At 41.3% G+C, this 15,133-nt stretch overlaps 1 protein-coding gene across 16 annotated transcripts in view; it reads right to left on the minus strand.

The window, feature by feature from the left end:
- Window positions 1-15,133, minus strand: part of mtss1lb (MTSS I-BAR domain containing 2b) — a 175,356-nt gene that overhangs the window by 62,229 nt on the left and 97,994 nt on the right. For 10 of the 16 annotated variants that reach the window (XM_072547644.1, XM_072547633.1, XM_072547643.1 and 7 more), the window contains exons 6-9: window positions 13,666-13,740; window positions 9,508-9,665; window positions 7,519-7,626; window positions 428-525 (exon numbers count right to left, since the gene is read on the minus strand). In XM_072547644.1, the coding sequence (XP_072403745.1) occupies window positions 428-525; window positions 7,519-7,626; window positions 9,508-9,665; window positions 13,666-13,740 (439 nt within the window). Of the gene's footprint in view, window positions 1-427; window positions 526-7,518; window positions 7,627-9,507; window positions 9,666-13,148; window positions 13,158-13,665; window positions 13,741-15,133 lie in introns of all 16 variants that reach the window. The other 6 variants (XM_072547641.1, XM_072547634.1, XM_072547640.1 and 3 more) reach the window with 1 other exon arrangement.

A 15,133-nucleotide genomic window follows, 5' to 3' on the forward strand; every position in this document is an offset into this window, starting at 1 on the left:
CTCACCCTTGAATGAAAAATCTGTCCTCCACCAACTTTTGTAAAGGAAAAGTTTTTCAGAGAAAAAAAAAGTTTCCTTATCTTATCTTAAAAAATAGTTCCTCCTAGTTTTAGTCTCCCTGTCATGAAACATTCTCCCACTAACTACCCTATCCTGCTCCTTCAGGATCTTATATGTTTCAATAAGATCACCTCTCATTCTTTTAAACTCCAGTGGTCATAGGCCTAACATGTTTCTTTATAAGATAAACTTGCTTCAAAAAATAATCCCTACATCCCAGAAATGAGTTGAGTGAACCTTCCCAACTGCTCCGTAAGGAATTATGCTTTTTTTCCCAAATAAGAAGGCCAGTCAGAAATATTACCACCTCAGGGTAGTGGAGGGGGAATGGTGCTGAGATTTCAGTTGGCCTGTCAATCATACATACCTGCACATGCTGGATTTTCGGGAACTGGAGCTGCTGGGTGAAGATGGAGGAGTCTGATAGGACCAGCTATAGTCAGACCCCTTTAGATCCTTAATCACCTACATAAGAAGCACATAAATGGAGCAGGTTATTGGCTGCAGCAGAGACTCAAAGCCTTAAAGAAGAATGTAGCTTTCATTCTACATTTTGAAAACTGTTCAGAGTAAAAACAATTGAAAACATCTTTTTTAAGCTTATTGTATTAAAAAAAAACATGGTTGCATGTTCACACAAACCCTCCATATCCCTGCAGATCTCCCTGAATGCAAACACCTCCTGACTATCCTTTCACTTAAGGGTGCTCCCCAAATTTAAACATTGCATCACTGATGGCTGTACCTAGACTCTAAGCTCAGCAATTCCCTTCCTAAACCTCTCTCTCTCTATCCTTCTTTAAGATGCTCAACCTATCTCCTTATGTGGCTCATTGTTTAATTTAGATTCATAACTCCTGAGTAGGTCTATAATGTCAAAATTGTTGATTTTGTTTTTGACAGCTTTGTGCCTGAACCACTCAGCTATTTACTGGTAACTTGGTGGGAACAGCATGAAGGAGTTCCGTATCAGCATTTTAACCTTAAGAAAACTATGAGGTCCAGTACAAGACAAATTCTTTCATATGAAAGATAAAGATGACCTTGTTTTGATTGATAGCTGTAGCAAATGGATAATTATTGAGTCTATAAGTGGCAAAACCATTAAAATTTTGAGATGTTGACTTGTATTTTTGTCTGTATCAGAGATGAGAGTGTCAGATAATGGCCTACAGCTTCTGTCAGAAGAGTTTGAAATATTTCTGAGTATGAATGGAGCAAATCTCACTCCAATACTTTCATACCAACCAGCACTGAATGGAATTGCAGAAAGAAGTGCATATGTCATGAGGTCTTTACACGAGTGACCAGGCAGTAACTTCCATGTATCAAATTCACACAAGCTAAACAATTCTGTTGTTTTGTTCCCAGCTGATGGTACTACTGAAAAGCCAGACCCTCAGGTGAAACCTGGCTTGATAGATCCTATGTTTGCTTTGTTTAGTTAGTTGACATGGTGGTTAACCACAAGGCTGCAGAATTTCAATAGTAACAGGACAGATTTATTCCACAAAAGAAGAAATTTTAAAAAAACAAGCTAAATTTAAAAACAGAATTATTTCACAACACTTCGAAACAAGGTTTAAACTTGTTCCTTGACAGTATCAGTTACAGAGGTATAAATCTAGAGAAATGATCTACTGGTACTCTTTAGGTAGCAATTATCTGACCTTTTAATAGTTCCTTTGCCAAGGACTGTAAAGGCAATTTGATGAGTCTTCTCCAAATCTGCAGATTATTAGAATTGATGACAGACAAAGGAGCAGACTTAGGCAATTCGACCCATCGAGTCTGCTATGCCATGGCTGATGTATTTCTAAGCTCCATTCTCCTGCCTTTTCCTTGTTATGGACCAGGCCAGACCCCCTCAAAATATTTTAATAAGGTAGCCTGGACCCTAACTTTTTGTATTTTAAAGGCAAATGTAAAGTGGATACTCCAGGGGTGATGCAGATGGTTAAACTACTCTGCTTTAAGCAAAACTGAATTCATTTAAATGCTGCAGTTGAAACAAGAACAAAAGAAAGCAGAATTTAGAATAACCTAACTATTGGAAAACTCAACCACCTCAATACAGCAACTTAACTAAGGAGGTGTTCCAAGTCTCGGAACATCCCATGAACACACCCCTTGGCAAAAGGTAAATTCAACACTAGTTCTTACAGGCAGGAGAGATTTCAGAGAAAAAAAGTCAGTCAGGAATCATTTGCTGAAGTTTGGAACCTCCCTCTGGACTGCAGCAGCTTCTCTACTACAGCTCAACTAGCAGCTTTTTACTGATCCAACTAAATCAAACTAGAAAAAAACCTGAATTGGGAGAACTGGCCACTCCTAGTTAAAGTGGACATTTCAGCACATCTGCCTTTACAACCTCTCTTGAAAAAATCACAAGGACAAAATAACCTTGTTAAAGTGACAGCATTGTCACAATTAATCAAGGTCCTATCTCTGCCTTAAGTGCACTCAATAACTTGGCCTTCACAGCCCTTTGTGGCAATGTATCCCACAGATTCACTGCCCTCTGGTTGAAGAAGTTTCTTCTCATCGAAGTTGTAAAGGGTCCTCCCTTCACTCTGAGGCTGTGCCCCTAAGTTCTAGGCTCTCCTACTAATGGAAACATAATCTCCATGCCCACTCTATTCAGGTCTGTCAGTTTCAATTAAATCCTGCACCTCTCCCCCACCCCCCCAGCCCCATCCTTGTAAACTCCATCGAGTACAGACCCAGAGTCCTTAACTGCTCCTTATATGTTAAGTCCTTCATTCCCGCGAACATAATTGTAAACCTTCTCTTGACCCACTACAATGCCATCACATCCTTCTTTAGAAAAGGGGCCCAAAACTGTTCACAATATTCCAAATACGGTCTGACCAGTCTCATTTGCACCTCCAAGCTCTTGGATTCTTGCCCTCTTGAAAGGAATGCTAACATTAAATTTGCCTTCCTCACTGCAAACTGGATCTGTACTTTACCCTTAAGAGAATCCTGAACCAGGATTCCTAAGTCCCTTTGTGCTTCAGATTTCTGAAGCCTTTCCCCATTAAGAAAATAGTCTACGCCTCTTCTTCCTACTGAAGTGAATAACGTCACATTTTCCCCCATTATATTCCATTTGCCACTTCTTTGCCGACTTACTTAGTCCAAGTTCTTCTGCAACCTCCCCACTTCCTCAACATTACTAGCCCCTCCACCTTTTTTTTGTCATCTGAAAATTTAGCAACAATGCTCAGTTCCTTTGTGCAGATCATTAATGTATAACGTGAATAGTTGTGGTCCCAACACAAACCCCTGAGGAATTCTACTAGCCACTGGATGCCATTCCAGAAAAAGGTACCTTTATCCCTACACCTTACCTTCTCCTAGTCACCTGACCCTCTATCCTTGCTAATACCTTACCTCTAACACCACTGGCTCTTATCACTTTAGCAGCCTCCAGTGCAGCACCTTGACAAAGGCTTTCTGGAAATCCAAATAGATCACATCCACTGGGCTTCCATGGTAAAACTTGTTTATTACCTCTAGGAATTTTAACAGATGTGTCAGGCTTGACCTTCCCTTGACAAAGCTGTGCTGATTCAGCCCTGTTTTATCATGGACTCTGCAATCTCATCTAAAATCTTACTAATAACTGAGGTCAGGCTAACCGGCCTATAGTTTCCTTTTTCCTATCTTCCTCCTTCCATCCCTTCTTAAACAGAGGTGTTGCATTAGCCAGTTTCCAATTCTTTGGGCCCTCCCTCACTCCCCTGATTCCTAAAGATCATCGCCAATGCCTCTTCAATTTCCTCAGCTATCATCTTCAGAACTCTGGGGTGTAGTCCATCCAGTCCAGAGCTTCAGAGCTTTCAGTTTCCAACACCACTTTCTTAGTGAGGACCACTACACTCACCTCTGTCCCCAACTCTCGAAGTTCTGGTGTGCTGTTAGTGTCTTCCACCATGAAGATTGATGCAAAACATGTATTAAGTTCCTCTCCTATTTCTTTGTTGCCCATTACTTCTCCTCCAGCCTCATTTTTCCCGCAGTCCAATGTTTACTCCTTCCACTGTCTTACTTTTCGTATTTTAAAATACTCTTGCAATCTTCTTTTCTATGACTAGATGGCTTACCCTAATATTTCATTATATCTCCCCACTTTTTGCTATTGTCCTCTGCAGGTTTTTAAAGGATTTCTGATCAACTGACTTTCCACTAATCTTCACGACTCTTTTTAATTTTGCTTTTATGCTGTCCCTGACTTCCTCATTAGCATTGGTTGCCCACCCCTATAGTATGTTTCTTTTTCCTTGGGACAGATTTCCTCTCTGCCTCCAAATTACCCGCAGAAACTCCTGCCACTGCTACTCCACCATCTTCCCTGCTAGGCTCATCTACTAATCAACTCTGGTCAGGTCCTCCCTCAAGGCAGTGACTTGAAAGAAATTTTGGGGTTTGCAGATTAAGGACGGCACGGTGGCTCAGCAATTAGCACTGCTGCCTCACAGCGCCAGGGACTCAGGTTTGATTCCAGCCTCGGGTGAATGTCTGTGTGGAGTTTGCACATTCTCCCCGTGTCTGTGTGGGTTTCCTCCTGGTGTTCCAGTTTCCTCCCACAATCCAGAGATATGCAGTTAGGTGAATTGGCCTTGCTAAATTGCCCACAGTGGTCAGTTATGTGTACGTTAGGTGCATTAGTCAGAGGAAATGTAGAGTAATAGGGTTGGGGGAATGGGGCTGGGTGGGTTACTCTTCGAAGGGTCGATGTGGGCTTATTGGGCCGAAGGGCCTGTACCTACACGGTAGGTATTCTAATTCTAAAAAAATTCTATCAATCACCCTTTGATCTTTTCCTTATAAATTCTGTGTCTAAAGTCTTTCTGTCTCACTAGCATCTGATGAAGGAGCAGCACTCTGAAAGCTAGTGTTTTCAAATAAACCCATTGGACTATAACCTGGTTTCGTGTGCTTTTTGACAATTCCAAACCAGTCCAACACCGGAAATGTTGGAGGATCCTCAATCAGAAAGAGAATGAAGCCAGATAGATTAATTGAATATTGGAGGAAAAAAAGTTTTAAAAAAATATTTCTTGTCAAATGCTGATATTTCTGTTAAATATGCTGGTGTTAGTGAATTCTTATTTTTAAACGTGATTGACTTGAAGTTTTGAACAAATGTGCTTTGGTTGAGATTACAGCAAATATAAGAATCTAAGTTAACCAGTAGATTTACAAGTATTGTTGATAATGGTTTAGTCATATAGCATTCTGGGAATTTGTGTACATAGACCTTCTTACATTTTAATGTTGAAGTTATCTTTTATATGGAGGAGAGAGTGTAGTGTAGAGCCCTCCCTGTTGCCCATTTTATTGGGGTGGCTGCCTGCTGTGAATCCACATGTTAACTTTTTTTTAGTGGAGTATATAACAATGTTGCCATGAAATGCTTCTAAAGTAAAACTTTCTTTGCACATCTCTTCAAACTTTCCCAATCAAGCAATCCAAGAGTTTCAACATAAGCTTAGAAACAGTGTAAAGCTCCTTTTACAATGTTCTGATCAAACACTCCCAGAGCAGATACAGTATGCGGTTAGACACAGAATAAAGCTTCTTCTAAATTGTTCAAAAGCACAATCCTGTCCTCGTTATTTTCAAATCCTTGCTGCTCCACTGCACCAGTACCAGACAGCAAATTTGTCAATTAAGCTGCGTTCTAGTCTTAGCTCACATGACTGGGTAATTAATTGGTCTTATAGAAATGAGACTGGAGAATTAATAATAGAAAATAAAGAGATGCTGATGAATTGAACAGGCATATTACATCAGTCTTTACTGTATTGGATACAACTAACATCCCAGAAGCAGCCATAAATTCGATTATGGAAGCAAGGGAGGAACTCAGGAAAATTATAGATCACCAGAGAAGTGGTCCTGAGTACATTGTTGGTGCTGCAGGCTGACAAATGACTGGGTTCTGATGGACTTCATCCTAGAGTCTTAAAGGAATTGGCTTGAGAGAGTTATTAATTTTACAAAGCTACCTAGATTTGGAGAAAGTCCCATTACATTTGAATGTAACACCTTTATTCAAAAAGGGAGACAGAAAGCAGGAAACAAAGACCAGTTAGCTTAACATTTGTTTTAAGAAAAATCTTCAAAGCTATTATTAAATAAGTTAAACAGGGCATTTGGTTAAGTTCAAGGTAATCAGTGAATATAGTTTTGTGAAAGAGAAATCATGTTTAACTAATCTATTGGAGTTCTTTGAGAAAGTAACTTGTTTGTGGATAATGGGGAACCAGTTGATATTATTAGACTTAAATTTTCCAGAAGACATTTGATAAAATGTCACATCAAAGCTCACAGTTAAGGAGCAGCATATTGGCAAGGGTAGATTAGCTGGCTAATAGGAAACGGACAGTAGGCATAAATCAGTCTTAATCAGGTTGGCAAGATGTAACAAGCAATGTGCCACTGGGATTAGCACTGGGACCTCAATTATTTACTACTTGAATTAATACATGGAAGGTACAGTTGTCAAATTAGCTGATGACACAATAGTAAGTGGGAAAGTAAGTTGGGAAGACAATGTAAGGAGGTTACAAAAACATATAGGCTGTGAGAGTGGGTAACGATGTGGCAAATGTGGAATAATGTAGGAAAGTGTGAACCTGTTAATTTTGACAGGAAGAATTTTTAAAAATTTCTCAATGTTGAGAGATTGCAGTGCTCTGAGATGCAGTGGGATTTAGGTGCCCTTGTACGCGAATCACGTAAGGTTAGCATGTAGGTACAGCAAGTAATTGGGAAAGCTAACAGAATGTTACAATTTATTGTGAGGGGAATTGAATACTGAAGTGGGGAGGTTAAACCTCAGCTATGTAGGGCACTGATGAGACCATCTCTGGAGTACTATACATAGAATTGGTCACTTTATCTCAGAAAGGATATGGATGTGTTAGAGGCAGTTTGGAAGACTTCTGTCAGAGGATTGAGCAGCTTTGGAACACTCTTCCTTAAAAGTTGGTGAAAGCAGAGTCTTTGAATGTTTCTAGGGTCAAGATGGATAGAGTTTTGCTAAACAAGGGGTAAAAGATTAACAGCGGTAGCAGGAACATGAATTTGATTTTACAATCAGATTAGCCATGATCTTATTGGATGGTGAAGCAGGCTGAGGGATCGGATAGCCTATTTGGGCTCTTCATATGTTAATGGGAGATTACATCATCTGAGGATGTGCTCAGGACATGGGTCAATCCTCCAGCCTGGGGCTTATACATGAACATGACTCAGCAGAACCTCTGCCACTGTGTCAAATGTGAATCACTTTTGTGCCCTTTGTCCAAAGCTAGTTGGTTCAGGCTGAGCCTGCAAACTTATTGCATACTGTCTACTCAAATGCATACTCACCTCTCTAACACACACAGACATGCGCATGCTAATAACAGAAAACTGAGAGTGGTGTTGATAGTCTCTCCCTACCTGCTCACTGGCTGGAGGCAGCTTGTGAGGTTCTGCAGTTTGAACAATAAGGTCATCAACAATTGCCTGCAGGTGTGTGATTTCCCCCAGCATTGCAATCTCTCCATCCTAAAGAAACAAGATCAAAATTCAGAACTTGGTAAATCACTTGGTTAGCCATGCATTCTTCTTGTCTCAATCCTCCAGTGATGCTGACACAAAGGGTTACCTATGACAGAAATGAACTGTATTTCAAGGGGAGACACTTCATAATAAGTACAATGCTGGTGGTGTCATGGCCATAAACAAACCTGCCCACATTCACCTACACACTCCTGTTGTCGATCCCAGTGCCCCTGAACAGTGGGCAAGAGAGAGAAACCAGACTGATTTAAACACTGGTCCTCCAGTGTACTTGATCTCCACTTTGAACCAACTGAGTTCCTGGAATCCAATCAAGAGGTTCAATTGGTTCATGTATGAACTATTGGATACCTGGGAATGAGTTACAGACTGGTGTCTTTTTTTTTGAGGGGGGGAGAAGGTGGGATGATAATATTTCATTAGGCCTGGTCCTGTGGGTCTGTGTTTCTTTGTTAATATAGATTGGATTTTGGTTCATTTTGAACAGGTAGCTGTAACAGCTTGGCTGTGGGGGAGGTGGGGGGGGGGGGGGGGGGGGTGAAGGTGATGTTGACTTCATCCAGTCTGCAGCTTGTTTGACATACCTTTGAATTTTAATTTCTTGAAAAGGGATATCCAGCGAGGCAAGGTGATGGCCTCATGGTTATCGCTAGGCAATTAATCCAGAGACCCAGGTAAAATCCCACTATAGCAGATGGTGGAATTTTAATTCAATAATAAAGATAAATCTGGAATTAAGAGTCTAATGATGGCCATGAAGCTGTTGTCGATTATGGCGAAGACCCATGTGGTTCACTAATATCCTTTTAGGGATGGAAAGCTGCCATCCTTACCTACTTTGGCCTACATGTGACTCCAGAACCCATAACAATGTGATTGACTCTTAATTGCCATCTTGGCAATAAAGCATGGGCAATAAATGCTGGTATTGCCAGCGATACCAACTCCCCATGATTAATTTTAAAAAGCACTTTGACTCCCTTAAAACAAAGTTGCATTTATCCCTTCCAAGCCCAGTTTTTGAGTATTTCTTTATTTGTTTAGGGGATGTGAACATTGCTGGCCAGAATTCATTACCTATCCTTGTTGCCCATAAGGTGGTGGTGGTGAGCTGCTTTCTTGAACCTCTGCGGTCTATGCGCTGTAGACACATGCACAATGTTGTTAGGGAGGGAATTCTAGGAATTTGGTAGGGATATATTTCCAAGACAGGATGTGCATGGTTTACTACTTACCAATGTGTCATCAGAATGAGCAATTATGATTCTAATTATTGCAAGGTATTTGTAATAATCTACACAGGGTGAGAGGTTAGAGTGTTAGGGACAGGTTAGAATGAATGAAGGTACATAAACTGTAGCATCATCAAATTAAAGAAACAGAAATTCCCAGGAGTGTTTTGGGTGGGGCAAGTTACTGTTGGGAATTGAATCAGTCCTCATTTCAGCTGTGGACAGGACAGTCATGGCCCAGGTACAAAACACCTTCCATTTTACCTCATTCAGTAGGTTGAGGTTTCTATTTTTCAAGGACTGTTTACACCTAGACCGGAGGAGAAAGCCTTTCACCATCTTCTTTAATTCTGATCACAAACATGAAATGTTCCCATTCACCGCACCTGGCCAGCTCTGTGCTGCATCACCAGGCTCACTCATTCTTAGCTGCATTAAGGTTTGTGCTTGGTTCATGCCTGTACCTTCATGGCTAGCCACAGGCCCATGGATGAGAGACCTTCATCTCAGGTATTTACTGACTGGCACTGTTCCCTGAAACATCAATACTGCCTGGTTCAGAGTGACATTTCCTGTTTAATGCCTTGTTTAATAGTTTTCGCTGATACTGAACAAGAGGCTAGCTGCTCCTTACCACAACAGGCTGTAAGAAGGTGATGAAAGTGCAGAATCGGCCTCTCTCCTCGATCAGAGCTTTCCGCACAGCCTGCTTCTCGGTCTCCTCCAGTAACAGGTACATGTCATTCACATCTTGGACTGCATTTTCCACCTGTGGCCTCAGGTCACCTTTACCTGGATCAGGAACATAGAGGATTGATCATTTCACTGCAGACAAATGGAGAGAAACAGCAACTCCATCTGGTATGTGCAAGGCCTGATTAAACAAAGGGTCGTTTTTGTGTTTTAATTCCTTCACTGCAGTACTAGCTGACAGCAGTGTCAATGGAGATGGCACTGTATTGGAGGAGAGGAAGTTTCATACTGGGACAGGGAGTTAATTCACTGCAGACCCACCCATCTCCTCCATTCCCATTCTAAGGCATCAAACAGTAAATGGTGCTTGTGATTCCCACAATCCATTGCACTCCAGAAACAGCTCTATTACATAGTTGAGCAGTGCACACCAGGGATCCTGTATATCTCAGGAAAGTTTTAGTCCTATGTATTTGTTATGACAAGTGAAAATGCCTGAATTGTCTTTTCTTCCATGTTGTTTGATTAAAGTTACAAATCTTTGATTTTGGAACATTCCAGGGAAATTTAGGAATGTAAACAACCTCAAGTCAGAGTTACATTCCCATTGGTGGAAAAGTTTTTAAGGTGACAGGTGGAATTCAGTTGGCTTCCTTGCAGGAAAAGGCTGGAAAAAAAAACACAGGCAACCAGTTAAACCAGACTGACAGAGACTTAAGGTTTGGTTCAGAGCCTGTGCTTTCAGGTAGAGGCAGGGAAATTCCATAAAGCCTTAACCAGGGAGTGAATCTTGACTGAGAGTGCATTCTCTAGTTACTAACTCTATCCCTCTGCATGGCAACAGCCTGAGATTAAGCCAGTCTGTTTCCATCCAAGGTGTCCAGTTTGAAACTCAGATAAATTTCAAATCACAAGGTTGGCAGCATCACGAAGCGTGCCTGTTCCCACTTCCTTAAATCACCCATCTCCATCCCTGTCCCAGCTCATCTGCTGCTGAAAGGCTCCGTCATGTCTTGGTTTTAATCCAAGACTCAACCTGCTGATACATACCTGGTGGTTTCCCACATTCTAATGTCTGTAAACTGGAGGTCATCTAAAATTTGGCTGTCTGTGTCCTAACTGGTTCAAAATCTGGTTCACCCATCATTCCTTTACTCTCTGATCCACAGTGGCAATCATGTAGGATACTATTTATGACTTTGATAAGACTCATTGTTGGACTGTGGAGGGAATCAGGGATCCAATTGTAGGAATTCAGACGTGGAGTTATGGGCAACATTGGGATAGATTTGGGAAATGACAAATTACCTAAGGACTTTGGAGGGGAAAGAGTGAAAAAAAGAATTGGAGGTGGAAGAAAGTGGGATATAATCACATGGAATTAGAAACGGATAGGAGATGGAAAGGGAAACGAAAGAACACTTAGTGCATGAGCAGTTAAAGTTGTATTTCTAAGAAACAAATATTTAATTACTGTTATATATCAACCTTTTATAGATAAAATGCAGTTGTTATAATTTGATTTAAGGGATTTTGAATTAAGGAGACTTTGTGATGTACCAGCAGTTCCATCATTGGTCATTTCAGGTACTGCTACAGATTATGAATCAAGCCAAGTTGGGGGCAGTGTCACTGGACTAGTCATCCATCTAAGGCTCAGGTTAATGTTATAGAGACAAGGGTTCAGATCCCACCATGACAGCTGATGGAATTCAAATTAATTAATAAATCTGGAGCTGAAGATCTCTTTCGTGGTTTATTGTTACCATTGACTCACCAACATTCATTAGTCTCATTAAATGATGACCATGAAACTCATCCATTATCGTAAAACACATCTGGTTCACTAATGCCCTTCAGGAAAGGAAATCTGCCCTCCTTACCTGGTCTTGGCCTACATATGACTCCACACCTACAGGAATGGTGTTGACTCTTAACTGCTAAGCAAACCCTTAGTTCAAAGGGCAATTAGGGATGGGGAACAGCAGCGACACTCCCATTCAATGAAAAAATAAATTTTAAGTGCTTCATTACAACTTGAAAGAGTGGCTCAAAGTGTGGATTAACTAATAATTGTCTACCCTGTGGGCAGGCTTTGTGGCCTTGTCCTTTGAGTAGGGTTAATGCCATATTGACTGCATGTCAGTCCTCAAGCTCTGAGACATATTGAGATGGTGAAAAGTGCTCCATAACGACACCTTTTATTGATGATGCAACAAAAGTCAGGATCAATACTAACAAACCCACACTTCCCAGCAGGCAGCAGTGGAAGAGGTGGACGTCTGTGTGCTCTCTTGTCTCATTGTCCCCACACCACCTCTATGGCACTGCACTCCTGTTGTCATTAAGATTGTGATTTACAAACTCAGAACAACTCATGTTCCTCTAAAGGAGTTAACAGGAGAATAATGTGCAGGTTCCAATTTGAAAGATGATTTCACCCAATACCATCCAGCCACCAAGCCTTCAAAACAAATTAGGACATCGAGACAAGCACAAGTCCAGAGGACACTCACCAGCTCAAAAACACAGATTACTGACTACAAGGCATTCCAGGGACAGTCATGCAACAGCTTGATTTTTACATAACCCAAAAAAGACATCAGCAAGACAGACATTCCCCTTCACCTCCATCTGTACTCCCTTCACCTCCATCTCCCTTCACCACCACCTCCCTACCCTCACTTTCCTTCTCTCCTCTCACCCCCCCAGGATACCCTTCATCCCTGAACACCCACCTCTCCCACACACCCTCCCACACTCACCAGGCACCACAGCCCTCATGCTATAGCAATCCACATGCAGAAGGAAGAGCAATTGAACAGTCAATGTTGGAAGCAAGTGCTGGAATTCAAGTCAAAGATTCTCCTTCACAGTTATGAAATTCAAGCCCCGTTTCCAATGCCTGCATATCCTTCAGTTTAGAAGAAATGCAAGGTAATCTTATTGAACTGTGTCCATTTCTTAAAAGAATAGATGCAGGAAGATGTTCTCTCTGGTTGGAATTTCTAGAATTAGGGGTCATCAGGATACATTTAGGGCAAAGGTGAGAAACTTTTTCATTTGGATGGTTGTGAATCGTGGGAATTTTCTACCTGAGAGGGTTTAGGAATTGAATCTATTAAGGATAGATATCTAATTTTGGGAATTAAAGGATATAGAAATTCTGCAGGAAGATGGTGTTGGTGAAGTCTTTATGCAGGGCAGATACAGCGTTAGATACAGAGTAAAGCTCACTTTACACTGTCTCCCCATCAAATATTCCCAGGACAAGGGCAGCACAGGATTAGATTCATAACAAAGCTCCCTCTACACTGCACCCATTGAAAACTCCCAGGATAAGGACAGCACAGGGTTAGATACAGAGTAAAGCTCCCTGTATACTGTTCCATCAAATATTGGCAGCCCAAGTTCAACTTTGCTTCCCACACACAAAACACTTGACACTTAATCAGCCCAACATGTGGAACAATCTCATATATTCAGCACTTGCCCAGACACTGACTGTGCAAGGTGAAGGATTGGAAATATTAAACAAGAGGGCGCAGAGAAGGAGACATGTCCATCAGATATGTGACTTACCGAGGAGTTCTACAGGGAAAACAGAGAAAAAAGGAGAAAGGAAGAGTATCAGAGAAGAATGAAATGGGAACAGCAGTGTTAGTGACACAGGAGAAAAAAAGGAGGGCGCAGCTTAAACTACCCCCTCGACATCTAATGCAACCTGACCAGTGGGGTGATGGCTCTGGAGAATATTGTCACAATTCTCACAAATACAACAATTTGAATAAGTGATTGCTGCGCTGAGTTTAGAATATCAAACATGCTTAGCTCCACTCTTATCTGAACTACCTGAGGTTGTTGAAAAATATCTCTATGCTGTGTGGAGCAATATACTGGGTGGAGAAAGGGCCAAGTGGACAGAGTACCAAGAAACTGGATCATATTTAAAGCTGCATGTAAACATAAACTGTCATCTGATCTCGCAGAAATGTTTAAACTGTATTTATGATCTGGGTCTGATGTGGATTGTCCAGTCTCCAGTACCAATGGGAGTTTCTATTACAGCAGACTACTACCCAATAAGCAAAGCACTTACCTTTCCGAGCTTTCTTCTGAAGTTTGAGGGTGTCAGATGATTTCTTTTTGATCTCATGCCTCGCTCGCTTGTACTCTGAGGGGAGGAGAGAGCAATATGTACTGCGCGATTGGTCAGGATTCACAATCAAGTTTCTGATACCATGGGAACATCGAGAGAGAGAATGCGTGAGAGTGTCTCAATGGGGATCAACCATTAGACCTTCACTGACATCCTATCAATGGTCCAAGCTCATTCAAAGTGGATGTATTGAGACTGAATGGAAAAGGCACGGAATGCAAATCTACACACTTGGAATATTACAAAAGAATTTGGCACATTGGAATTTGAGTGATAAAATATCCCAAAGAATTTCCAATCTGTAACTGTATGATGTTCCTACACCTTGCTTCTAGATCTGTAACCTGGGATACCAATGAAGGATGACCCTGAATATTTCTGCACTCAGCAGAGGTCAATGGGATTTTAGCATATGAATTTCAGTGTGTGTAAGAACATAAGGACTAGGAGCACGAGTATGCAATTCAGCCCCCCAAGCCTGCTCCACCATTTGATATGATCATGGCTGATCTTATCTCAGCCTCGATTCCACTTTCCTGCTCACTCTCCATAACCCTTCAACGTATTACTAATTAAAAATGCGTCTTATCTCCTCAAATTTCCTCAATGTCCCAACATTCACCGCAAACTGGGATACTGAATTCGACAAATTTACGACCCTGTGAGGTAATTTCTCCTTATCTGTTTTACATCTGTTCCCCTTATCCTAAAACTATGACCTCTTGTGCTAGAATACTCCACATGAGGAAACACCCTCTCTGTAGTCATTTTGTACCCCTTTAGAATCTGATACACCTCAATTAGATCTCTCACACTTCTAAGTTTCAAAAGGTATCAGCCTAAACTGCTTAATCTATCTTCATAATAGAAACTGCTCATCTCTGGAATCAATCAGGTATATCTTTTCTGAACCGCAACTACATCTCTCAAGTATGGGATCCAAAATTGTATGCAATACGCCAGGTGCAGCCTCACTAATACCTTGTACAATTGCAGGAACATTTCCCTACATTTATATTCTACTCCTTTCACAATGAATGCCAAAATTCTATTTCCCTTCTGAAGTAACTCCACAGAGGCTGTTATCCCGTCACCAAGTCACCCTTTGCATACAGGTGGAGAATCCTTGACACTGATCGAGCTTCCTCAGAGCCAGCTGTCAGAGTGAACAGAACTGCTGACCCTCCTGTTGAGATCTGTCAGCCAGGTCTCTCTGACTGGACTAGATTAACAGCCCAAATCAGGGAACTCATATCCTATGAAATTCATCTGGCTAATCTCATTATAGTCACTACATTTTCCTTATTTCTTGCTGTAGTTGCACATCAATTTTCTGCAGTTCATGCACAAGGGCACCCAGACCCATCTGCCCCAAACTATTCTGAAGTGTCTGTCCATTTAATAAACT

The sequence above is a fragment of the Chiloscyllium punctatum genome, chromosome 26 (genome assembly GCF_047496795.1).
Source record: "Chiloscyllium punctatum isolate Juve2018m chromosome 26, sChiPun1.3, whole genome shotgun sequence".
NCBI classification, from domain to species: Eukaryota; Metazoa; Chordata; class Chondrichthyes; order Orectolobiformes; family Hemiscylliidae; genus Chiloscyllium; species Chiloscyllium punctatum.